Consider the following 27,326-nt stretch of genomic DNA (forward strand, 5'->3'; position numbering starts at 1 on the left):
ATTCATCCCAAAGGTACTCTATCGGGTTGAGGTCAGGACTCTGTGCAGGCCAGTCAAGTTCTTCCACCCCAAACTCGTTCATCCATGTCTTTATGGACCTTGCTTTGTACACTGGTGCGCAGTCATGTTGGAACAGGAAGGGGCCATTCCCAAACTGTTCCCATCAAGTTGAGAGCATGAAATTATCCAAAATGTCTTGGAATGCTGATGCTTTAAGAATTCCCTTCACTGGAACTAAGGGGCCAAGCCCAACCCCTGAAAAACAAATGTTTGTAGAAGCAGTCTGCATGTCTAGGTGCTTGATTGTATACACCTATGGCCATGGAGGTGACTGGAACACCTGAAACTAATGATTTGGAGGGGTGTCCCAATACTTTTTGCAATATCGTGTATGTGCAGACTGTTTTCTCTCCATCTCAAGGATAAGATTTTTGCAGTATATGCTTTCTCCTCGTCTAATGGGGAGGCAGTTAGACTTAGAAGAAGAAGCAGGGCATAGCGGGAGGGATGAGCACATTATTGGAACACCACTTGGAACTTCCCCTGTGCTGAGATGTGCACTCAGTGGCTTAATCAGGGTATGGCTGGCATGGCACTTGCCACTTACCTGGTGCCAATCCCCCATCAATGATCGGTGTATGCAGCTGTCTGTGGTCTCTGTGTCCTTCCACCCACCCACTCCCCTGCAGGCTCCAGTGCCTCACCCCCACTCCTTGTATTCTCAAGTGCTAGGCTGCTGTTCCGCCATTCTTGCTGGTTTCTAGGATGTTCTACCAAACAATGACATGCAGGGTCCAGCATTCACAGAAGGACATTACATTCATTCAGACATGTTCCGCCTCCTGGCTCCCTACTTTCAGTTCCAGACTCTGCCCATGTGCCTATAATGTATGTGTAAGGAGGCACTCCTGGAATAAAGGAGATTCTGAGGTGTAAGGGGAATCTGCAACGTAACAAAAACCTGAGGGGTAAAGGGAGGACTCTAATGTGTAAGGGTGGCTCTGATGTGTAAGCAAAAACCCCTTGACTTGTAAGGGGGGGGGGGGGGACTTTTGTATTTTAGAACTTCCATGGGTCACAGCACACACTGTGATCTTGCTCTGCTAAGAGTAGAAAGAGAACAAACTAACTTTGACCAATTTTCATCAAAAGCAAAGAAGGAACAGTTATACATTTTCATATAGTGCCATCATTTGTTAATTAAAAGATATACACGTTTGACTTGCATTTTAGAGATGATATTATGTTAAAGTGATCTACAAATTGGGTGCAAGATCTTTGGACAGGGGTGTAATTTCAGAGCTTTTCATAGGTGCTTATTTCCATAGATATGATTCTGAGTGTACTGTGCCTACACATGGAATAGGATGCTGTACAGTTTCTTATCTCAAAAGGTGGAGCATTCCTGTGTGGTGGCAGAGATATGAATGGCATTGCTTTACTGCTGATTTGAGACTAATGTATGGAAGGTCCTGGCTCCCCACACCCAGCACTTTCATACAGGAGGCCGATTGTGAAAATGTTAGGGAATGTGCTTGTCAAACTGCATAACATGTTTTCTGTAATATTTAACTTCACAGTCACATGTGGTGCAGAGAGACGTGGCACCTCTTGTGTTCAACAAACAGGTGGTGTGCAATGCTAATGCCAGTTACATAGTGTGATATTTGCCTGCTTGGAGAAGCATACCAATGACACATTTGCAATTGTGATCATTCAGTATGTAAATGTGCAGTTTATTATACACCAATGGTAAATGTTTACTTGCATGATTTTCTATCCAAACAGATTTAACATGCAAAGCGTACAAAATTATAGTCTTCAGCTTGGGATAAACCCTACTCAGTAATGAGGCTGCACAATTTCACATCGTGGCCAAAGTTCCAAACACTTTAATAAACAAGTAAGACACATGGATGAAACACATATTCCCTAAAAAAAAACATTTAAAGGGAAAGTGAGAGAAATAAGTAGGCTGCAATTGCCGACCTCTGAAACTGTAAGTTGCCTTGCTGTCACACTTAGCTATAGCTAACCTGGAACAAGAATGCAGATGAGTCTTATATCATGCTAGTCAGTGATTCTGAATTAAAGCCAGGGGATCAGCATGGCATCCATACAAGTAACATTTCCAGCAGATTCTCATCATTAGCAACCAGAATATTTCTCTGGACTGGTTCCCTTTAAAGGAAACCTTTAATATATGCAAAAGAAACACACACAAAAACACATCAATAAAGCAGAATTAATCTTTTACTGATCTGATCACGGTAAACAAAAATCAGATTATTAATGAATATGTTAAATAGAATTTCACAACATTGCAGCATATGAAGACATCTTTCCTTTGGATTACAACAGCAGATTTAGAAATGTACTTACAAGGATTCGCTCCATCAGCCACAATCAACATGCGTAAAGAGGACAGGTTGATGTCTCTCTGATCCCGATGTGCAACCAACGCCCAGTGCATATCCCTTGACTTGACACATGCAACTTTTGCTATTAGAAAAAGAAAATCACATGCTTCAAATATTTTGTCAAATAAGCAAAGCAATGTGAAAACATTGGTAGTGGATAAAATAAGTATTGGAGCGGGAAAGGGAACAAAAATTTTATGTAGTAGCAGGTTGACATAAATTGTGCTCATCAGGTCAATGTTTCCAAAATAACAATACTGCTAAAGTGAAGCCAACTTGTTGTGCCTTCATGATGCTCTAAGTTATTTTTTTATGTCTGAGGAGCCCCCAAAATATACACAGGAATTTGCCTTTAGATTGATTTGGAGTACAATTCTGCAATATGCCACTTAGGCCACCCAGGCTTTGGTATCAGACTGTTGCATGGCTCAGCTTCAGGCACAGACTGGTAGTAAAAAAAATATATCATGTTGCAGATTAGCAATCCATAAGTCCCTGGTCACACCGGTGTGACTTGCCATGTGATTTGATAGGTTCAAATAGCATGACAAGTCACACCCTACTGTCCACAATGGAAGCAGTCATATCAGTGCGATTTCGACTCTGTCGGAGTCACCGCAATTTTAAAAGTACTTCATGCAGTGCTTTGTGGAAGTTCAGGTGCAACTTGCATAGACACCTGTATATAAAGTCACACAGATGTCTTCCACGTTGCACCTGAAGTTGCATTGACATTCGACTTTGAAATCATGCGAATTCCAGTGAAGTCGCATGATTTCAAAGTCAGATTTGGTGTGACCGGAGACTAAATGTGGTGGCTGTATTAGTTTCATTTTAAGTTTTTTTTTCCTTTATAATTACATGGTGATCCAGTCAGTAACACATTTCCAGTCTTAAGGCCCGTACACACACAATAGGAAAATAGTATAAAAATTTCTGTATGAGGAAATATCGATCAGCTTTCAACAGCTGATTCCAACTGTTAAAATGGCAAAAACTGAGGGTACAAGCTAGAAATATTTTTATTGTACATGAACACAACCTCCGATTTTCATTCAATGTGTACAGTAATAGTATGAAAATAATCAAATAGAAAAAAGGGCACATGATCAGAGGCAAAGAACGACCCTACACGTCTTCTTCTACTACGCTGATTCATAGCTACGTTTGCCTTTGTCGGTTGAGAATTTTCGTTAATACTGTTGTCAGTTACATCATGATACGCATGATCGTTCGTCTGATTTTCTCAGTGTGTACTAGACCTTAAGGTGTCTCCACTCTGGGTTGAGGAGCAATTGAGACATCATTGGACAGCTGCATTGTCAATCTTTGGAGTGAGAGGTGTTAGTGCACAACAGATAGATGGACTTGACTAACAAGTCAGTGTTAAATGTTTTGTCTCAACCCTGTAACTACCATGTTTGCTGGACACCTGGCCGGATCACCAAGTGATAATAAATTAAAAAAAAAAGAAAAAAAAAAGAAGAATGCAGTCACCCCATGTAAGAATTGGTAAGCTGCAATTAAAAAAAAAAAAAAAAAGACTGTTTCTTGGTTTAATACTCTTTTAAACAGAAGGTTCCTGGTGCCTCCACTTTGCAGCATTGCAGCTAGCTGCATAAAAATGCTCCAGGCTCCATGATAGATAGTTTTAATTAATCTTGAAGCAAAATATTGCAAACCTCAAAACCATAAAAAAAATCTATTACAATGACAGTGAAGACACTCATTACGTCATTATTGACTCAGTATGGAGACATAACTACTTCAGCCAAACTTGCCAACTTTTAAGTCCTTCAAGATAACCCATGCAAGAGCCTGTGTGTGAAGACTTCACAAAAGGAGGGTGGAAGCCCCCAGAGGCAATGTGAGACAACATAAGGGTCCATCCAACCCCTCTTCTCAAAACTGGAAATAACACATCTTTCCACCAATAATCAGCCTACAGAAAGGACCCTTGTAGAAGTGGATCCTGCGTCAGAATTTGATTGTGGCCAGATTTTGAACCAAGACATTTGACAACTACACAGTAAAATAAATTCAAGCCCCATTTACTTATTATTTAACTGGTCAAAAATAGGCATTAAAATTATCAGTCATTTTAAAATATCAGTCGTCAGAGGTACACTCTCCTTGCACCGTGGTTCCACCCAGGGTGATATTGGCGCTCCTCAGGGATGTTTTATTAAAGATGCAAAATGAGAATGCTACCATAGCCTACTAACAGCTATGGAGAATGGATAGCTGGAGTTTCAACTAGGATTCTACCTTAGACAAGTAGTAAACGTCTGAAATCTTATTTTAAATAAGTCAGTCAATCTCCTTTTTTCATACTAGTAATGTTCTAATTTAGTAATATCCTTTTCTCAAAACATTTTCTACAGGCTGGAATCACTCAAAGTATAATTTTTACAAATGTGAACATTTCATTCTGTAGCATAATCTGTTCTAATTTCCTTTTGTCTCTTAAAATGGCTCTTAACAGCAGTAGCCATGGGTACCAAAAAAGATGAGGTGGTGTAATAAATAATTAAATTAAAATAAAAAAAATAATAAAATCTTTATTTTATAATAATATCTTTATATTTTAAATATTTTAACATTCATCCTGGTTTGTATCTCCTGGGGGTTGTCTTGTTATTGCTACATCTCCATCCCTATCTAGGTGGCAGAAAATCTTTGCTATGGAGCTTTATGTTATCAAAAATGACATCATAATCTGTAGGACCCAAGACAATGAGCTTTCATCCAAGATTTGGGCTCAGCTTTGATTCACTATTGGCTGTATTTTTTCCAACTAAAAACCTCTAATTTATTAAGTAAACAACTAGATGGCAAAAAAATGACAAAGAAACCCACAAGATTGACTACTGCATTTTTGTTACTACTTTCTTAAAATGACACTGTTTAAAAAGTAAACATGAAATTAAAATGTGGGAACACAATTAAAATTGTATGCAAAGGTCAAACATTTTTTTTTTTTTTTTTTAAGTTTTGGATAGAGTAGGGAAAGGTTAGACTTTCTGCCACAGTTGTACTGCCATTTGTGTTCCTGCTGGGGAAAGTAAGGAGAAATCCTAAATGTTATATTTATTATGAGGGCATGAAGAAAAATCCTCCAATAGGGACACATGTTAAGGTGACAACTGTCCAAGAAGGAATTTCCCTCACTTTGGTGAGATTTCCCTTCACTTCTTGCCGCGTTTCCAAGACAGGAAATTAAAGAAAATCTCCCCAGCAGGACACAGACAGAAAAAACTAACCTGATGGGGATTTTGACCAGTTCCAACCCTATAGAAAACAAAACACGTTTTGGCTATACATATAATTTAGGTAACCATATTGAAGTGGAAAATGTTATAATCCTATGACTGTGAATAATATTAAAAAAATGTTGTATTATGCAAAAACAACTATAAAACTGTAATATTGCTGGTCATTTCGGATTGGAGTTATAGCAGTGTCTGACTGGAAGCCTCTGGTTTACGCCAGTGGGCACAGATTCAATACAGATGAACATGAATATCTTGAGAAAAGGAAAAAAAACAGCCTTACCTTTGTACTGACAAACTTTCTGTATCCATGATAATGGATTAACTTTCATAAGAGAGTACGGGATACTGATGACGTGCATCATGTTCATGACACTCTGAAATCAGAAGACAAATCCTTGATTACGGAAGAGGAAGAAAGACGTGGATAATCTTTCAGGCTAATTAATCCGCACAAACAGCAGTGCTAATTTTCTAATTTAATTTTTGCCTTCTCCAAGCGTTTTCACGAGTGCACTTAAAGTTAATGTTCATAATAATTCAGAAACATGAACATTTTACAGCTATGTGAATTGCTGTGCACATTATCTACTAAAAGATACAGAGCAGCTATCAGGAATGTCCTTGTAAAACTAAAATGAAACATTATCCAAGCAGACATTTATGTTGCCTATAAACTGAAAAAATAACATTTAAGGGAAGATTAAGGTATATCTTTAAAAAGTTTAGACTCTGCTATTAGTCCATAGGTAGCAATTCTCTGTTACTCTGGGATGTTTCATATCAAAAGCCCTGCTACAGCAGAACTATTCAAAAGGTATAACCAAGTCAAAAGAGTCACATGCACCTGGATTCAATGAAATATTGCAAACGGGAGTCAAAAGGGGTCCTGTTTGCAGGATTTGGTAGTGACCTTTTCTGTACAACCTGCCTATCGTGTAGGTGATGCTACATTAGACCTAAAGAGTTAGACTAGAACTAGGGAACACTTGGCCTGCACTTTTACAAGCTCAAATTCAGGTCCATTTGGATGACAAGGCAGCCGGGTATAGAAGATGAAGGTCATGGAAAATTGGAGCAATTTGGCAGGTAAAGTCCCCAGAGTCACAATAAAAGCAAAATGTTAATTTTTGGCTGCAGTATATCTTAAAGCAAGATTTCTGACAACTAATTTTGCAGGGTTTTGGTTTTATGCTAGAAATAATTTTAAACCCATAACAGCCAAAATTAGCTCAAAGACTGTGCATGAGGACTACTTTCCAAAACTGTACTATCCCCTCCATAACCAGGACACAGCTAAACCCCTCATCTGACCAACTATGGTTTACCAGATGCATCCAAACACACCCAACTAAGATGTGTTCATTTTCCATACGCTCCCAACCTTCATTGGTTGAAGCCTGCATAATCAAACTAAAATGTGAAGAAAATGTCCATTTTGTAGAAATAGTGACATCCTGCAACCAGCTTTTACATATTAGCAATTCAGCTGCTGTGTGAGAATATTTCCAATAAATCCATATTTATCAGCACCACAGAATGCAACTATATACTGGGATAGCTGACAATTCCAGATAAAGTTTTCATTGAAATGCATCTCCTGGCCTGTTTGAATCAGAAAATCAATGCTCAATCTCCTAAGCACAACCACCAAAGCCATTAATAGCAAGAGGAAATATTAACCACAGCAAAACTGAACACCTATCAGAAGCAAACTTTAAGCGTTTGCTGCTGCCAATCACAGAGGCCAAGTCTCTCTCATCAGCACCATACCCTCCTGGGGATTCAGCATCCAAGTCACCTTCATGCATCTACTTGAAATATGAAGCGTTGAAGTCACACTGATCATCAAAACGGACAAAACAGCTTAGAGGGAAATAGAGAAGGTGGTGGTATAAAATTCCTGCAGACTTCCTGAAATGAGAGTGACTCTCAGTGCACAGAGGAAGTCATATATTATAGCTGTTTTAAAAGACCAGCAAAAGTGTGTACATTCTAGAACCAGAAAGATTTAGAATATTAAAAAGAATGTTAAAGAACTGATTTAGTGAGTAAAATGTGGCCATGTCCTCAAAACTCTAAGACTTTGCTTTTCTCAGACTGGGCATTACATATTCACCAAACACCTAAGGCTAAGGTGATAGGCCATAAGGATGACACCTATTGGAGCCCAGGATGGTGAAGGCCAACAGGTTTTATATAGTATGGTGTGTTTCTACTTTTTTATTGTGTTCAGGACCAAACGTTAAAATGTACTGAATGTGAATATGTGTTATTTATCAATTGCAGCCAGCCTGAGTCTGCTCTGTGCTACTTCTGATGTCAATGTATTGCTCATGCTGTGAATAGGTTGAATAGCTTTGGAAACTTGTCTCCTGCTATTCAATGGGGTTTATTTACTGAAGGCAAATTTTCTCCAAAACTTATTGAATATGGTGAAGCTCTGCTGATTTCCATCATCCAATCATGTGCAAGCAACACATTTTTTTTTACTTGACCTCAATTGGGATTTCTTTACAAAGCAAAGCTTCACCACATTCACTAAGCTCTGGGGAAAATCAGAGCAACTGCACTTGCAAAGTGCACAGTCTATTTGTCTTTAGTAAATCAAACCCAATATGTAGTCACAATACATAGCTTTATGACTCCAGATGGATACTCCACACCATACCCCTAGCTTATACAGTAAAGAGCCATCAGGATTGCAGTTAGTGGCAATCAAAAAGTTAACTGGAACTGCTGGTTTTTCTTATTGAAAAGCCCTATGTGTCTGAAAACTAAATGGCATGGAGGCATTCCATTGTAAATGACAGAAATAATGATACAGCACAACTAAAACAGTCTCCTAAATAAATAAGTCCCAAATGATACAACAAAATTCCTTGAATATGTATGTGTGGCCAACCACCAGTGAATTCTAGATATCAGTCTTCTCTTCAACGAAACACCCACGCGTCACATGCATCATCCAGTGAACCATATGCGCTTACCTCCTGGATTGGACCTTGATCAATAATCAAGGTCATACATAATTTTGTCCCTCTAGGGCTATACTCCAACTGGCTCCTGGCTCCCAGCGCCAATCATAGGCATCAACACATGGACTGGAGCTTCTGTTTGACCTCCTCCTCTCCTTGTGACACATAATGGTGCAAAAGGAACAAAACAAATAGTGCTCTCCACGTTTTAAAACCATTTAGTGATTTGTCATGTTTTTCTGAATGCTTATTCCAGGCGCTTCATGTGGCTACAAATATGGAGTCTTATTTTTGTATTATATCATGGCATTTGTTTTTGATACTATTTGTATTCTGAAAACTTTTCAGTAAAAACCATTGGAAAATAAATCCATTTAATAAAATCTAAAATGGGACACTCGCAAACAAGTGCACTCGCAGTGCCATGTTCTGCGCATTGTATAAAAGTGAAAATGCCTTCTAATCGCCCGGTGGTGGCATCAAATGTGCTGACTTGACTCCGTTCCTATGCGTGTTACACTTCCAAAGGATTCCTCAGTAGTTACTGAACAGAGCATATTTCAAGTCAGCATATTTGATGCCACCACCGGGTGGTGAGAAGGCAATTTTACTTTTACACAATGTACAGAACATGGCACTGAGAGTGCATTTGTTTGCGAGTGTCCCATTTTAGATTTTATTCAATTGTTTTAAAACGTATGGAAAGCACTATTGGTTTTATTCCTTTTGCATGATTATATGTCACACGGAAGAGAAGGAGGTTTAACAGAAGCTCCAGTCCATGTGTTGATGCCTGTGATTGGCAATGGAAGCCAGGAGTCAGTTGGAGTATAGCTCTAGAGGGGCAAAAGTGAGTTTGACTTTGATTATTGACTAAGGTCCATTCCAGGAGGTGAGCCCATATGGTTCATTTGGTGATACATGTGACATGGGGGTGATTCGTTGAAGAGAAGACTGTGATATCTAGAATTCACTGGTGGTTGGCCACACATACATATTCAAGGAATTTTGTGTTATCATTTGGGACTTATTTAAGAGACACTGTTTTAGTTGCGCTGCATCATGATTTGTGTCATATCTTAGAGTGGTGGAGTAAAAATGCCTAACGGTGCTGGGCAGCAACTAAGAATTTACAGATCTGTGGGCACAGTGATTTGCTTGTGATGTATGTATATTAGGTTTATATGTCAAAGATAGGTTTATGGTATTTTTGTTTTAATAGTGACTGCGCTGATTGTCTTTCACTTTTCATATCCCATAGTAAGGTTCAGTTCACACTGCCGCAACTTGGGATCTGACTTGTGAGACCCCAAGTTGCATGACATGGGAAATCCCATGTTAGTCAATGACAGCTGTCTTAATTAGTACTACTGAAGTGGCTCCGACTTTAGTAAAGGTTCCTGTACTACTACTTGTGCCCATACACTTTAATGGAAGTCGCCTCCAAGTCGGATCCTCATCTATATTGATGTGATCTGGATCCGACATTACAGGAAGATTATCCAGGCATTCCTTGAAAATTGCTTCAAAGTTGCTTCAAAGCCGCATCAAAGTAGTATTCAAGTTGCCATGAAGTCACATGGTAAAGTCGCGCTTACAGTTCACAGTAGTGTGGACACATCGGGGTTTATTTACTAAAGCTGGAGAGTCCAAAATCAGACTCCCTTCTGCATAGAAACCAATCAGCTTCTAACCTCAGCTTGTTCAATGAAGCTTTGGCAATGAAACCTGGAAGCCGATTGGTTTCTATGCAGAAGTGATTCTGATTTTGGACTCTCCAGCTTTAGTAAATAAACCCCTAAATGTCTATTGCTAAAATAAATATTTTATAGAAATGAAAATAAAAGTAATAAAAATATAAATTAAAAAAACAGTTTATAAAATTGGAAACACTCAAATTGGCCAAAGAAATTACATCCGAAAACCACTTGTTTCCCATTAAACGGTTTGTTTGGTAAATAGTGTCAGCACAGGGATAAGTTTGATTTATTCACAATTTTGTCCTGGCCCCATCGAGCTGCCCTTTAACATCTTACCTGGAAACAACACAGACATGCTCATTAAAACCACATACTAGCTAATTAAACATAATTGTACCAAGTATGAAAATTCAATAAAATGTTACCAGAATACAGTCTGTTATATAGCTAAAGGAAAACCCATCAGAAAATAACCTCTATTCTGAATCAGTATCTCCAACCTGTCCATGTATTTCTATTTAAGTGGCCATATTGGACAGTGACATATCACCAAACACAAGCTAATCTGAATAAATTACAAGACAGTAGATGTACAGAAAATATACAATTTTCCTAAACTTGCATAACTCAGCCCTTGCATAATCAGAGTATGGGAATTTACCTAAAATGAATCACATTTATGATCTGCCCATTTGCAGTGAACAGCTAAACATTAAGCCACTTGGCTTCACTAGCATGATCGTGCTCTTTTATTCCATGCACACTCAACATAAGGCAAATATTATATTGTACCTTTAAACCACGAATGTCAGTTATAATGTGAAAATATAGTGCGTTTTAAGTGAGCACATATGCTTTTGTCTGCAGTCTTTACTTTACAATATTTGCTTCCTTTTTATACCTTTCAGAGAAAACTAGTTGCTGCAATGACTCTGCCTAAAGCACATGTTTAGGAATTTAAAAAAAAAAAAAAAAAAATATACCCAGGCCCCCTCAATAACCCCTCATTAGCTTTGTCATGTCCCTGCAGGTACTAATCTCCTCTGACAGCTGCAACCTCCCATGCCTTTTATACCTGGCTGAAAACATTTAGTGTCGCACTGCCTGCGCTTTGGGTAGGGGGCGGAGCTATCATCTAAACTGTATAAGCAATGTCCCGTTCAAGTCTAAAGTACGTTATTTGTCCAACTGTGCTGTAGTCCGCATGAGAGGCTGCAGCTGTTGGAAAAGATAAATACCTTCAGGGGGTGACACAGTTAAATGTAATGAGAAGGCTAGTGATGGGGGCTGGGGAATGTTTTAAATATACTCCTAAACTTGTCCTTTAGCAACTGTTGAGACCCTATACCGCCCACATTGTTTTTAGCAAATCAGCTGATCCAAGGAGTTGCATTGTGAGATGGAGCAATAAAGCACAACCACTGTGTAGTACAGCAAAGCAGGAATCAAGGCCTGTATTTATTATGAGCAAATATGGCTGCCCCCCATGCTTATATATAATGACACATTATACATACCTTTTAGGGCTTTTTCACACCAGGTGCAGTTGACTGCTTTGGGCAGCTATTCCAGAGCAATCCCACTGCAAGACCAGGCAAAATGCCTCATCTCCTATGCAGCTGGGTCACACCACTGCATTGCAGTGGTGTGCGGTTGGCAAATGATGAAATAAAAAAAAGGCCATACTTTTTTCTAGAGCAGTATGAGGCAATCCATCTGCAGTGGTCATCAGAAGCTGCTGAAATGTTTATGTGTGACCCTTCAATACATAAAAAAAAAAAAAAAAAAAAAAAAAAAAAGAACAGTATGATCGGCACTGCTGGTCTCCCACCGCGTTGTGCCGCACACCAGCCACTGCATTGTAACACTGGTGTGAACATACCCTTAAAGCATTAATAAATACTGATCAGAATATTCACATCACACATCTGTCTTTTAAGTGCACATCTAAAAAAAACAATGATATGACTATACAATCCTTTCAACAATACCTAGTGAAAAGGCATAAGAAAAGATTGCTGGCCATTGTTATTTGTGAACAAAGCTCCTATTCATGAACATATAAGGCACCCAGGTGGAGTGGAGTGGAGTATGGTCCCAGACAGACAAGGCAGTACAGAGTGGGCTTTGTGTGAGAATAATGACAGGTGTACAGCACAGTGAAGTAATCACTCCATGCATCACTACTTGTTCTAACAAATGGATAGTTGTTGTCAAACCACCCCAAGAAAAACAGTGATGTCATTGTGAAATGGAGGATTATTTTCCACTTTATATGTTTTTAAAAAGGTCCTTGGTGACAGGAAGGAGGAAATGCCCACATTTGGCAAGCAGGTTGTGAATTTTATTTTCAAAGCAATCCCCTACTGCTAGATGCTAAATTACCCTTACAATGAATGGCCCTCTGAGGACGACTCATCTTCTGAGATGACCACGGCATGCAGTAGGCAGGAAACTGCTGTACAGCCTGTTAACATCGGCACAGATGACATTTCTGGTGTCCTGCTGAAGGTACTGAAGAACGATCTGTAATCATGCTATATATTGCTGCAACTACAACAACAACATCACTCTAAGATACACCACCATTAATCTTAGAGCAGATGAGGTCTCCATCTCTAGGTACCCGATTATAACTTCAGACTGAACACTAAAAGAGGGACACCAATTAAAGGCCCTAGTTTCAAGTATACCCAGACATCTACACTATTCTTTTTACAACTAAAATATAAAAGTTTAATGCCAGTCTCTTTGCTTTTTGATCCATTTTATTAATCCCCTGACCCCTGCATGATGCCATTTTCTGGAACATTGCAGCAGTCCAACACAGTTTGGATGGATTCAACACTGCAAATAGTAACATTACAATATAATTCATCTATTACCTCTTGTATAGGAACATTTGCTAGCCAAGATTTACAACACAGTCCATTTGACGGTTATGTTTTGCTTGAAATAACATAGTATATGCTGATATCACTTTGCTTTAAAAAAGAAAGACATTGCTTTAAAATACGCAGATATTAATACCTGTACCTAAATTCCTTCCAATGGGCAAGCAGGTAATGTTTATGTTCATATTTTGTGATACATTATGCGGACAGCACAGAGTATATACGATCTGAGCAGGGAATGCCATCAAGTGCACCATGGGAGAGGCCCTGGATTGGCCTACTTAGTGAACACATCCTGAAGAGGAGTTATACAAAGCTCTCTATGTGTACAAGACTATTAGAAGCTGCCGGATATCATCATGTGTACAGAAAGGAAATAGTTTTCTAAAAATCACACTAAAAGTTACAGTATATTATACGGCTACATTAGATAAAATCTTCTTGGAAGAGAATCTTCTTTAAAAGGTAAACCGGGAAATTAATACTTCCTGCTCAGGGCTTTATTGTTTCATCCAAATATTGCTATTGTGTGCCAGGATTCCAGTGACTTAAAAGCAACTTTAGCTTGAGTTTGTAATGAAGAATATTATTCCCAAATGCAACTACAGATTCCTTGTGATCTTTTATATACAGAAATTGTATGCAGATGGTTCTCATTGACAATAAGCAGTATCTGACTGGTGTGATAATTGTGCAGCACATGCTTCGGGTACAGGGGAGTAATCACCACAAGGCAAACAAGGCGTTTGCCTAGGGCGGCATTTTTCAGGGGGGTGGCGGAAGAAGGGACAAAAGAAGGGACACGTGCGGCATGGGACCAGGTGGGATCAATAAGAGGTTCCGGGCTGTTTGACTGTGTATGCCTGACTCTCATTCCTGGATATGTCCGGAGCTGTCAAGATAATGATCTCTCTCTCGCCTGGTGGGGGGGTGGCTTGGTGGCGGGTGGTGGAAGGCTCTCTCAGCCAGATTGGTGGGGGTTGGTTAGTATTGGTCATTGTCAGGCACGCTCCACGGGGGAAGGGGGGTGTTCCAGGTCGATGTGGTTTTGTCAGGATGTCAGGATCTCTGTGGAGGGGTTATTTTTGTGCTGTCTAGGGCAGCGCAAAACCTAAATACACCACCGTTTGGGAACCAGACACAGGCTGAAGTCTGTCTTTAATGGATTACACAGAATGAGGCCAATTTAGCAGACTTTATAACTATGGCCCAGTTGCTGAAGAGTATTAGCAAATTTTCAGACTGACTTTACTTGTTCCCTGGAATTGCTCTCTAAAGGGGAGGTATACCTGATAATAACCATGCTAACCTACCTACCCTCCCTAGCTTTCCTGCACTGATCTACACTAATCTTCCCTCATCACCTGTAAGTCCCAGCTGCTTGCGTACGTCTGTAGGACATCAGAATTCCACTCCATGTCTTCCTTTTGTCCAGGCTGGACTTCAGTACTGTCCATGTGTGCACAGTGAACTGCTGTTGACTTGGATGAGGCTGTTTAGTGGGACTGGAAACTCGTGGAACACAGTCCTATACAAGTCTATGTAGTGGGACTGGAAACTCGTGGAATACAGTCCTATACAAGTCTATGAGGGCTCACTATGCAGACACAGACAGTGTTGATGAGAGCCTGGAGAGGAGAACACTAATGAGCAGAGTGTGACTCTCCTACTAATGTAACTAATCAGCTGGTGTTGGTGGGGTTAGTGTAGTTTAGTTCAAATGGGCTAATGTGGGTAAGTGGATGGTTTAGTGTAGTTTTAATTAAATGCATATCTTAAATTTAAAGGCAAACTACAGTGCAGTTAGATAATATGAAGACTGCAATTGCTGACGTCTCCTTTTTAAAATGCTAGTTGCTGGTTGCTATGCATTTCCAACATCCTTACCATTTTGTCAGATTGATTTGGAACAAGTATACACAGGTGTCATTTCTCTGGCTTTAATCTGTATGCTTGTTGCAGGTCAGTTACATAAAATACTGAAGACACAGACCATTAGGCAACTAGACTTCCATAAGCAATGGCCAGCAATAGCAGACCACGCAGTTCTCTCGCTAGAGGTTTCCTTTAGCCTCTGTTTTACGTATTTTGCCTCTAACACTAAACTTTGGTATTCCAGGCACTTTGTAACATACAAAAAAGCTGTAGGTAATAAACATGAAAACAATGATGTCTTACTGTAAGAATTCCATGCCACAATCCCACATCTTTCTTGAAATCCAGCACATTCACAATGGTTTCCGCTAGACAAAGTAAAAAAAAACAAAGCACATTAATTTAGAAATGCTGGTGAATACGTAAAAAAAACAAAACACTGTTATAAGCAACAGATTTGTTCACAATGGGGTGCACGCTTATGCATTTTAAATGCATGTGAACAGCATCTGCTTTATTAAACACTGGAATCAACTGTTTACACCAGCGGTGCACAACTCTTGTCCTCAAGGACCCCTAACCGCTCATGTTTTTTCAGTTCTGTTAAAGTCTTACAGGTGAGATAATTAATCTTGTTCCCTATCCAAGGATATTACTTAAAGGGGAACTATAGTGGTTTTAGAAGATAGTTGTAAACTAATGCGTATCTTTTTTTTGTTTACGATTTGTATGCAATCTTTGTTTTACATCATATATGTTTAATACAGGTCCCCCTATGACATAAAATCCACAGAGTGTTACATGTTTTATAAAGAGAGAGAACAGCTATAGTGGTAGGACTTCACATGGCATAACCAGAATGGAGAAAGAATGATTTTTTGATGTCTAGCCTAATTTCAGCTTGACCTATTGAGTTCTGTAATTTACAGGCTTTTCCCCTCTCCATAGTGAAGCAAAAGAAAGTCCAGTAAATATGTAAGAAGAGCTCTAAGGAATGGCTGCATAACAAATTATAGAATAATAATATGCAATATATATATTAAAAAGTTTTAAGCAGTTGTGGGAAAATGCTGTAAAGTGAGGATGGTTTCAAAATAATGAAATTAATAGTTTTTATTTATCAATAAAGAAAGTCCATAATCAGGAAAAAAAAAATCAATATTTGACGTGTCCATCATCTGCCTTTAGAACATCATCACTTTTCCTATGTATACATGCACATAGTTGTTAAGGTAATTGGTAGATAGGTTTTTTTCACATATCCAGGGGAAATAACAGTTCTGTGGATTTAGGCTGTCCAAGTTGATTCTATCTATGCAATTCCAGACAGACCCAATGATGCTGAGATCAGGGCTCTGGCATCTTGTTTGTAAACATTGTTCTTTATGATTGTTGCTGCAATATTTTCTGCTGCAGAATGAATTTGGGATTGATCGGATGCCCTCCTGATGGCACTGCATGAACAATAAATATCCATTAGTACTGAGAAGACAATCAAATCTGACCAAATACCCAACTCCATGTGCAAAAATGCAGCCTTAGACCTGTAAGGATCCTCCACCAAACTTCATTGTTGCCTGCAGACACTCGTCTCTGTATGCTTTCCAGGTCTTCGGCCAACAAACTGCAATCTGTTATAGCCAAATATTTCAAAATTTGGATTCGTTAGTCTAGAACACCTGCTGCCATTTTCTGCCCATCATTGTTTTTACAGAGGCAAGTCATTAGGGTTAATTTTCACATCAGAGATGTGAGAGTTTTCCATTGAGTCTTCCATGAAAGCAACTTGTGTCTAGACTTCTCTTGATAGGTCCATCAGTTTCCCAATGGAGGAATTTACCTAAAGTCAACACCTTTTTTTCCCATTCTGGATGGAGAAGACAATGCTCAATTCCATGTCATTGTTTTCTTCTGTGTCACAATGCTCCTTCATTTCCTGTCATGTAGACACATCAGGTAGTGAGCGGAAATCTTCCCAAAGTGAGGGAAATCTTTTCGTAGGTGTCGCAAGATCTATGTGTCCTTATTGGAAAATTTTCCCCTCTATTTTTGTTCCAGTAACAGCTCAAATTTTTTGTATTTTGATCCTCTTTTTGTCAACAGGACCAATAGTGAAGGTAAAGCTCCTCATCAGAAGCATACATACAGCACTAAAAACCCAACATAGGTTCTCACCACTCTATCCAAAACGAACAAAAAAAATATTTTTGTATTAGATACATAATAGGCCAACCAAAGACATCAAAGGGAAGCTGTATGTGCATGGAAAATATGACCACTGAAAAAATCCTTTCATAAAGATAAACTTTTCAGTCGTTTGATTGTCATGGTCTAATCGGGCCAGACAAGAACGCCTTCCTGGTGGTAGCTTATCTTGAGCATATAACAGCAATCGACCAATGGCTATTTTCCACAAGATCAATCAGCTGGTGCCCACAAAAACAACGATCAATAATCACCTTAAATCTATGGCTACCCTTCAGCCTCTCCAGCATAAATGTGCTTGAAATTATGTGTGAGATCAAAACAATCACTCTACAAAGCAGGCAGTTTTTTTTAAAGCAGAAAAATAATGAAAAGAAACTAGTACCCAGGGGCAGACTCACAACTCATCACAGGGGCCCCCGGGCAATAGGGGATCATGGGGCCCCGGTGTCCTTTCCCAAACTCAAAAATGCTTATGAAAAAGGTACCAGGGGCATCTCATGGGGCCCCCTACTGACTTCGGGCCCCCGAGTTTCCAAATGGTCAGTCCGCCCCTGCTAGTACCATATCTTTCTGCCAAGAGAATCATGTGATAAAAAGTGTTCTAAACAGAACAAAACATGGTCATCAATGTTTCCAAGAACAGGTTAACAACAGATCCTTTGTCATACTGATGAATCTGCCTGTATATGTAGAACACTGGTTTGTGTTATTCTAAATATATGATTCTTTCTGTGTCAATATACATGTACAGATGTAAAAATGTATTAAACTGTGTCTAAAATAAAGGACAACATTGTAATATATTGCAGCTCATCAGTCCTTAGATGGGGCGACTGCATTAGCTTTCATTTTTTTTCAGGCTTTTGACCTTTTGATCTAGTAACATTCATCCTATTCTAAAGCAACAAAACGTACTGTACTAAGGAGAATCAGCACTGTCATCCTGAGAAAGGACTACAAACACATACCCTTTTCTCATCTCCATAACAGAGGGATGTTGTTCTGTAGTTCTTGGAGATAGCTGGGAACAATATAACTGATAAGGATGAACCAAGGGCAGAAAACAGAGGAAAATTTCTGACAAAATTCAACAGGTATTTTGCACTTATGAAAGAGATATATAAAAAAAACTTCTAGGGGCATATTAAACAGTCCAAAAGGAACCAAATAACAAAACTTCATTGCTAGAGATTACATACCCATTAACTTTTAAATCTCAACTCCAGCCAAAACAGAGGAAAAGTTAGAAACTCTGTCTGTGTATAACTACTGTCTGTGACTCTAGGACAAGAAATGGGGGAAGTAGGTGTCACTAGTTCCAAAGACAGCTATAAAAACAGACCCCCCCCCCTCCTATGTATAATGGTGGGTGTCCGGTTTTTGGGAGATGGTCCCTGGATGCTCCACCACCCACTTATTGGGGCCTGTTTAAAAATATTCTGGGGGTCCTAACGTATTTGAGAAATTAACTATGGTGTTAAATGACCTTTAGAAACTATGGGGTTGATTTACTACAGCACATGTCTGCAAATAGGCGCATTCCTGTGCATGACCATCTACTTTGAGACGCAGAAAAGATTGACTAAACCACCCATCAACAGACACAAAACGGAATTTATTAATGGTCACAAAACTAAGCGACTGTCTAAATGAGTTCACCTCTTAGAACCAGGTGCACAGCACAGAAAAATCTTTTTAATGACATGATCTCAAGCAATTTATACTTCCTATTCATATGTTGAACATTTTAAAAAATACCTGCTTTAAAAGAATTTTAAATTTGTCTGTTTAAAGTGATATATTTAAAAAAAATCCAAACAGGCATGGACTCCACCAAGTTCAAACGTCTTGGGAATGACATGACTGAGCATGCCCAGACTAGGAAACCTAACAAGTGCCTACACTCTGTTGTTTTTTGGGAAGTGCTAAAGTAAATGCCTTTGTTGGCAACCCTGGAAACATCATTTCACAGAGTGAACCTGTTTTTGTGAAAGCGTGATTAACAAAACGACATATAGGCATGGATGTCAGTCCACTTCCTCAAACTCAATCTTTCGAAAACTGAGCCCATACTATTCCCTCCAGCCCGTGCCCCCTCCCCTGACTTCTCCATCAAAATAAATAGCTCAACCATCAGTCCCTCCCCTCATGCCAGAGTACTAGGTGTAATGATAGAATCTCATCTTTCTTTTCAGCCCCAAATCCAATCGCTGTCCAAAACTTGTAGACTTCACCTCTGCAACATCTCCAAGATACTCCCGTTCTTAACCTCGGAAACTACTAAGCAACTTATTCACTCCCTGGTTATATCTCGCCTTGACTATTGTAACTCCCTCCTCATTGGCCTACCTAATCGCAGGCTATCCCCTCTTCAGTCTATCATGAATGCTACTGCCAGACTCATCCACCTTACTAACCGTTCTGTATCTGCCACCCATCTCTGCCAATCCCTCCACTGGCTTCCCATTGCCCAATGAATAAAATTCAAAACATTAACAATAACATATAAAACCATTTATAACTCTGCCCCAAATTACATCACCAATATTGTCTCCAAATATCACTCAAACTGTACTCTCCGCTCCTCCCACGACCTCCTGCTCTCTAGCTCCCTTGTCTCCTCCTCCCATGCTCGTCTCCAGGACTTCTCCAGAGCCATCCCTATCCTCTGGAACTCTCTACACCAATCTATCAGACTATCGCTTACTCTGCTCACTTTTAGGTGATCTCTGAAAACCTATCTCTTCAGGGAATCCTATCCTGCCTTCAGCTAATAATGTAAGCTTCTATTCCTTCTACCAGTCCATCCCCCACAGTTATTACATTTTGTACAAACAGCCTCTCCCTGTTAGTTTGTAAGCTCCAAGGAGCAGGGTCTTCCTATCCCTCTTGTATTGAACTGTATATTTGCTGTATTTTCTCCCTTTATATTGTAAAGCGCTGAGCAAACTGTTGGTGCTATATAAATCCTGTACAATAATAATAACAAACAGGCTACATAATTATCACATGATCTGACACCGTAACTACAATCCATGGTGAATGTGAATTTTCATACTAATAACAGGGCCACTCTGTGCTCACAGAACTCTCACCAACGCATTTAAAAATCGCGTGTTAATAATATGACATCTCCATATATCCAGATCTTGCGATATCTCCTTAGTCCGTTCCTCCTCCCATATAATGGATACTTTTAAAATGATAATAAAATCCTCAGTTTCAGCGGATACCAGTCAGCTCCAACGCATGTAACACTTGCAAGTATTTAATAAGACATCGCCATAAATCCGGACCTCGCAATATCTTATTTAACAACTACAGGGCTATCCACTCCTCCTCCCATATAATGGATAATAATAGGTAATAATAGAAATCCTCCATTCCACTGGTTGCCAGTACCTCACCCAAATGAGCGAATGCCTGATGAAGTCACGTGACAGTGATATAACGCGTAGGGCATAGGCTGAGGCAGTTCTGAGGAAGTGAGAAGATCCATGGTTGTTTTAAAGCGCCTTTCATTTTAATATACAAAGTAAGTGTGATTTTAATAAATAATTGTTTTTTTACTGACATACTACACTATATGAGGCATTCCTTCATTTGGGTGAGGTACTGGCATCCAGTGGAATGGAGGATTTCTATTATCACCTATTATTATCCATTATATGGGAGGAGTGGGTAGCCCTCTAGTGGCTAAATAACATATTGCAAAGTCCAGATTTATGGACTTATTACATTTAAGGACATATTAAATACATGCAAGTGTTACATGCATTGGAGCTGACTGGTATCCGCTGAAACTGAGGATTTTATTACCATCTTCAAAGTATCCATTATATGGGAGGAGGAATGGACAAAGGAGATATCCTAAGGTCTGGATGTGTGGAGATGTCATATTATTAACATGCAGTTTTTACATGCGTTGGAGGTGAGAGTTCTGTGAGCACGGAGTGGCACTGTTTTTAGCATGAAAATTCACATTCACCATGGAATTGTAGTTACAGTGTCAGATCATGTGATATTTGGAAACTTATGAACTCATTTATTGAAAGCACTTTAGTATCTTTATTCACATTAATCATTAATTGATATTTATGGTCTATGTTCTTGGTCATTTACTCACATTATGAGCACAGTTTATCCACCTGTATTGATTATTAGTACTGACTGATGTCCATTAGCAGTGCTACATCACCTTTAATTTATTTATTTAGTTGATACTGTGGGAATACAATTGATGTCAGCAGCAGAATCTATTAGTTTGCCTATTTATATTGTATAGTAGGCACAGAAGCTCACTTCACTTATCTAATAAACAGGCGAACATATATATATATATATATATATATATATATATATATATATATATATATATATATATATATATATATATGTATATACACACACATATACATATTATAAAAACATTTTCACTTCCTTTGTAGTTTTATTTAGCTGTGTTTTTTACTTCTTATACAATATTTAACTTTTCTCGTTTTTAAATAATTCTAGTTATTTTAAAAAAATTTTTGGGGAGCATATATTCTCTGCAGTATACTGTTCTGTATATACTTGTGTATGTATTGCCATGTGCATTAAGCATGCCCAGGGATTTAGACTTTTGAGATATATTAACTAAATGGTAGAAAAACTGCACTTGGTGCTCAGCATCTAACAAAAACCTATATCCAAACTAATACAGCTGTCTTCACACACAATACCAGCGATGAAGCAAAATTAAAAGGAATACAAATGTTGCGCTGTAGTACTAAATTCAATGTGTATTGGTTATATGTATCCCAATACAAAGATCATAAAATTATTTCAAAAATGTGATGTGTCTCCCAACATCATAAGTATATATAAAATGATTAAAAAAAAACGAAAAAAAAAAAAACACACCAATAAAGAAAAAATAAATAAACTCATAAATCAAGCCTCTTACCAAGTGATAGGCCCCCAAATTATAGGTGGTCTTGTAGCAGCATGTTGTCAGTAATCATCCATCCCCAGCCTTGGAACCATATGGCATATCACAGCAACATGTTGTTCAATGGCACTCTGGAAGTCCAAGGTACATCAGCAAGGATTCACTGTTTGCATCTCCACTACCCCATATACCATTCTATTCACGTTGTACTCACATAAGTACAAGGATAAATTGCATGGCCTCCTGTACATGGTGGCGCAGAGGTGAAACCAGTGAACAGCCGTGTCATGGTATAGGGGCCCAGCCAATTATCAATTCCTGCTTACTGATCTGGAGTGTCACGATATGAGTTCTCTGCAAGCCCAGTTATTAATCCCCAGGTATTAATTCCTTTATTAATCCCTCCTGGCCATAGGAAGAGCCTCCTCCAATTAGTATTCACTCCTGTGTGCCAAAGGCCCCTAGCTGTAATTAACTCGCCCCTCCACAAAAGGTCCCAAATTCAATTAGTGTATACATCCCTAAGTAGTGCCTTACTTTTGTAATAATGTATTTTCCCCCACTGTTACACTGTTTACAGCTGCAAATCCAATTATCCTGTTTCAGTGTCCATCCTGTTCAACCAGGATGCCCAATTATAATATCCTCCCCACTAATTAGTGCCTTACTTTTGTATTAATGTATTTCCCCCACTAATTATACTGTCCAACCAGTCTTTTCTGTTTACAGCCACAAATTAAATTACTGTAGTTCCATTCCTGTCCATTCTCTTCATTGTCACCTGCTAATGACTCCCCTCCGCCTCTCGTCCTGCTCAGGGGGTTTAAGAGGCCAGTGCTGGTCTCTCTTCTGGAACCATTCTGCTGGGCAACCACTGAGGGGTACAGCTGGACTCTAGTGGCCCCCCAGCTCTGCCTGAGCGCCATTGGAGGAATGGGGATCCCAGAAGCTACATCAGCCCTGCCTGGAACGCTGTCAGCTCTGCCTGAGACTATCGCATCAACTTTGCGTGAGTGTATGCTTCCCTTGTGCTATCTGACTGCTTATGAACTGCCTCTTGGACTACAAATTGCTGTAGAGACTTTAACTTTGCCCACCAGGGCTGGATTACAAGTATTTTGGACTCTATCTCCCTGCACTACTCCCCATTGAATGACTGTTGTCTGTTTTAATAAAGCTTTAAGTGTTTGCCGTTTGCCTTGTGTGTTCTGTCCCGCTTACCCTCCGTCACACCCCGCTTTATGGGTTTTTTTTTTCTTGTGTGTGTCACTTTTTTTATTTTTTTATCTTTTTTTGGGGGGGGGGGGGGGGCAGGTGTGTGAACAAAAATGAATTGTTGAGGTCAGAGGAGAATGGGCAGACTGGTTCAGCTGCAACATTCAGATGGTAGGGTCAGAAATTGGCATACACAACATGAAAGCATGGATCCGTCCTGCCTTGTATCAACAGTTCAGGCTGGTGGTGCTGTATTGGTGTGTGGAATATTTTCTTGGCACTAGCAAGGTGTACCTAATAAAGTGGCTAGTGAGTGTATATTGTTTGTTCCACTGAGCATGCCCAGGGACTTAGGGCTGATTCACACCACAGAGAGGCAGTCTACATGTGGTAGCACAGTGGCTAATGGTTAGCACCTTTGCCTAGCAGCATTAGGGTCACTGGTTCGAATTCCAACCATGACACTACCTGCTTTTAAGTTTGCATATTTTCCCTGTGTGGGATTCCCCCCACTCTCCAAAGACATGCTGGTAATTGTTTTGGCTCCTGTATAAATTTTCACTAGTATATGAATGTGAGTTAGGGACTTAAGATTGTATGCTCCTTGAAAGTAGGCCTGATGTGAATGTAAAATATATATGTAAAGTGCCGTGTAAATTGAAAGCGCTATATAAGTACCTGAACAAATAAAAATGCATGTTTTTATACGTGTTTTTGCAATCTGGTACATTTTAGATGGGTTTCACATAATGTAAAGAAAAGAGCTGACATTACAAATAAAAAGTGTGTGTGGGGGAAGGGGGATTGCTCTTCCAACCCCCTTTCCTGGCCTGCAGGACTGTAAGCTCAGATAAGGGTGTGTTAGTGATTTTGAGGGGAAGCCACACTTTTTTAAAATGTTTTTGCCATGGGTTCCCCTTCAAATCAATGACCGACTGAAGGGTGCATGCCCTTTTTGGTACATGCTGGATTTGTTTTTTCCATTCTGCTGTCATTGTGGAATCACTGCTGACAGCAGGGGTGATTTGCTACTTGTTATGATGTCAGCATGTGCCGTCTCCTAACAATCCACAGAATTTGCAGGCAAAAATGCATTTCAGTAAGTTTAGGAGGTGTCTGGCCATGTCCCAGTGTAGGTCCATGCAGAAGACATTCATCATCTTCTAATTTGCTGGGGTACACAAGAACATGCTGCACTGCGGTGAACTAGAGTCATTGGGAAAAGATGGGAAATACCGGACATGTGTTTTGGATGCCGATGAAGAATGTGCTTATCAGAAATTTGGGTGAAGCAGTCATCACAAGTTTGATATTACCTGCTCTGTACCCTGTACATGGACGGGACTTAAAACTTGTATTTTTTTTTTTTTTCAGCACTGAGCATGCCCGGGGACTTGGACATTTCACATTTTCTATTGTACACTGCACAGGTACATACACTATATCGCCAAAATTATTGCACATGAACTTTAATGGTATCCCAGTCTTAGTCCGTAGGGTTCAATATTGAGTTGGCCCACCCTTTGCAGCTATAACAGCTTCAACTCTTCTGGGAAGGCTGTCCACAAGGTTTAGGAGTGTGTCTATAGGAACGTTTGATCATTCATCCAGAAGTACATTTGTGAGGTCAGGCACTGATGTCGGATGAGAAGGACTGGCTCGCAGTCTCCGCTCTAATTCATCCCAAAGGTGTTCTATTGGGTTGAGGTCAGGACTCAGGGGTCAGATGCAGGCCAGTCAAGTTCCTCCACCCCAAACTCGCTCATCCATGTCTTTATGGACCTTGCTTTGTGAACTGGTGCGTAGTCATGTTGGAACAGGAAGGGGCCCCAATCTGTTCCCACAAAGTTGGGAGTATGAAATTGTCCAAAATGTCTTGGTTTGCTGACACCTTAAGAGTTCCCATCACTGGAACTAAGGGGCAAAGCCCAACCCCTGAAAAACAACCCCACACCATAATCCCCCTCCACCAAACTTTACACTTGGCACAATGCAGTCAGGCAAGTACCATTCTCCTGGCAACCGCAAAACCCAGGCACATTCATCGGATTTCTAGACAGAGAAGTGTGATTGGTCACTCCAGAGAATATGTCTCCACTGCTCTAGAGTCCAGTGGCGGCGTGCTTTACACCACTGCAACCGATACCTTTTATTGCACTTGGTGATGTAAGGCTTGGATGCAGCTGCTCGGCCATGGAAACCCATTCCATGAAGCTCTCTATGCACTACTGTTGTGATACTGCTCTGTCATTTTACATGGCCTACCACTTTGTGGCTGAGTTGCTGTTGTTCCCAGTTGTTTCCACTTTGTTATAATACCACTAAGAGTTGACCATGGAATATTTAGCAGCAAGGAAATTTCACGGATGAACTTATTGCACAGGTGGCAACCTATCACAGTACCACGCTTGAATTCACTGAGCTCCAGAGAGCGACCCATTCTTTCACAAATGTTTGTAGAAGCAGTCTGCATGCCTAGGTGCTTGATTTTTTTTACACCTGTGGCCATGGAGGTGATTGGACCACCTGAATCCAATAATTTGGAGGGGGGTCCCAACACTTTTGGCAATATAGTGCATGCTTAAATAATTGCTGATTTCTTTCTATGCATGCTAATTGACTGTGGCCTGTGGTCTGTGAATTGATGCTCATAGCCAAGGGCTAACACAGTTGGAAAGAATATTCCTGCCTGCTAATCAGGTGCAAACACTTTAGGCATGAAGAGACAGACTGAATGACACTGGTGGGCGTGCTAACAATACAACCTATGTTATACAGGTGAAACTCAAAAAATTAGTATATCGTGAAAAAGTTCATTTATTTCAGTAATGAAACTTAAAAGGTGAAACTAATATATGAGAAAGACTCATTACATGCAAAGCAAGATAGTTCAAGCCGCGATTTGTCATAATTGTGATGATTATGGCTTACGAAAACCCCAAATCCACAATCTCAGAGAATTAGAATATTACATGCAATCAATAAAACAAGGATTGTACATAGAACAGTATCGGACCTCTGAAAAGTATAAGCATGCATATGTACTTAGTACTTGGTTTGGGCCCCTTTTGCAGCAATTACTGCCTCAATGCGGCGTGGCATGGAAGCTATCAGCCTGTGGCACTGCTGAGGTGTTGTGGAAGACCAGGATGCTTCAATAGCGGCCTTCAGCTCTTCTGCATTGTTTGGTCTCATGTCTCTCATCTTCTCTTGGCAATGCCCCATAGATTCTCTATGGGGTTCAGGTCAGGCGAGTTTCCTGGCCAATCAAGTACAGTAATCCCACGGTCATTGAACCAGGTTTTAGTGCTTTTGGCAGTGTGGGCAGGTGCCAAGTCCTGCTGGAAAATTAAGTCAGCATCCCCATAAAGCTCGTCTGCGGAAGGAAGCATGAAGTGCTCCAAAATCTCCTGGTAGACGGCTGCATTGACCCTGGACTTAATGAAGCACAGCGGACCAACACCAGCAGATGACATGGCTCCCCAAATCAACACAGACTGTGGAAACTTCACACTGGACGTCAAGCATCTTGCAGTGTGTGCCTCTCCATTCTTCCTCCATACTCTGGGTCCTTGGTTTCCAAAGGAGATGCAAAAGTTGCTCTCATCAGAAAAGAGGACTTTGGACCACTGAGCAACAGACCAGGTCTCTTTTTCTTTAGCTCAGGTAAGACGCTTCTGACATTGTTTGTTGTTCAGGAGCGACTTGAAAGAGGAATACGACATTTGAAGCCCATGTCCAGGATCCGTCTGTGTGTAGTGGCTCTTGATGCACTGACTCCAGCCTCAGTCCACTCCTTCTGAAAGTCCCCAACACTTTTGAATGGCCTTT

At 39.9% G+C, this 27,326-nt stretch overlaps 1 protein-coding gene across 6 annotated transcripts in view; it reads right to left on the reverse strand.

Annotated features, from left to right (window-relative positions):
- Positions 1-27,326, reverse strand: part of DIP2C (DIP2 acetate--CoA ligase C (putative)) — a 627,226-nt gene that overhangs the window by 175,424 nt on the left and 424,476 nt on the right. For all 6 annotated transcript variants that reach the window (XM_089668744.1, XM_089668740.1, XM_089668739.1 and 3 more), the window contains 3 exons: positions 15,443-15,507; positions 5,976-6,069; positions 2,383-2,502 (listed from right to left, as the gene is read on the reverse strand). In XM_089668744.1, coding sequence (XP_089524870.1) covers positions 2,383-2,502; positions 5,976-6,069; positions 15,443-15,507 — 279 coding nt within the window. The remainder of the gene's footprint in view (positions 1-2,382; positions 2,503-5,975; positions 6,070-15,442; positions 15,508-27,326) is intronic.

Source organism: Staurois parvus, unplaced genomic scaffold, assembly GCF_062004578.1.
Source record: "Staurois parvus isolate SC_StPar_1 unplaced genomic scaffold, SC_StPar_1.0 ptg000061l, whole genome shotgun sequence".
Classification (NCBI taxonomy): Eukaryota; Metazoa; Chordata; class Amphibia; order Anura; family Ranidae; genus Staurois; species Staurois parvus.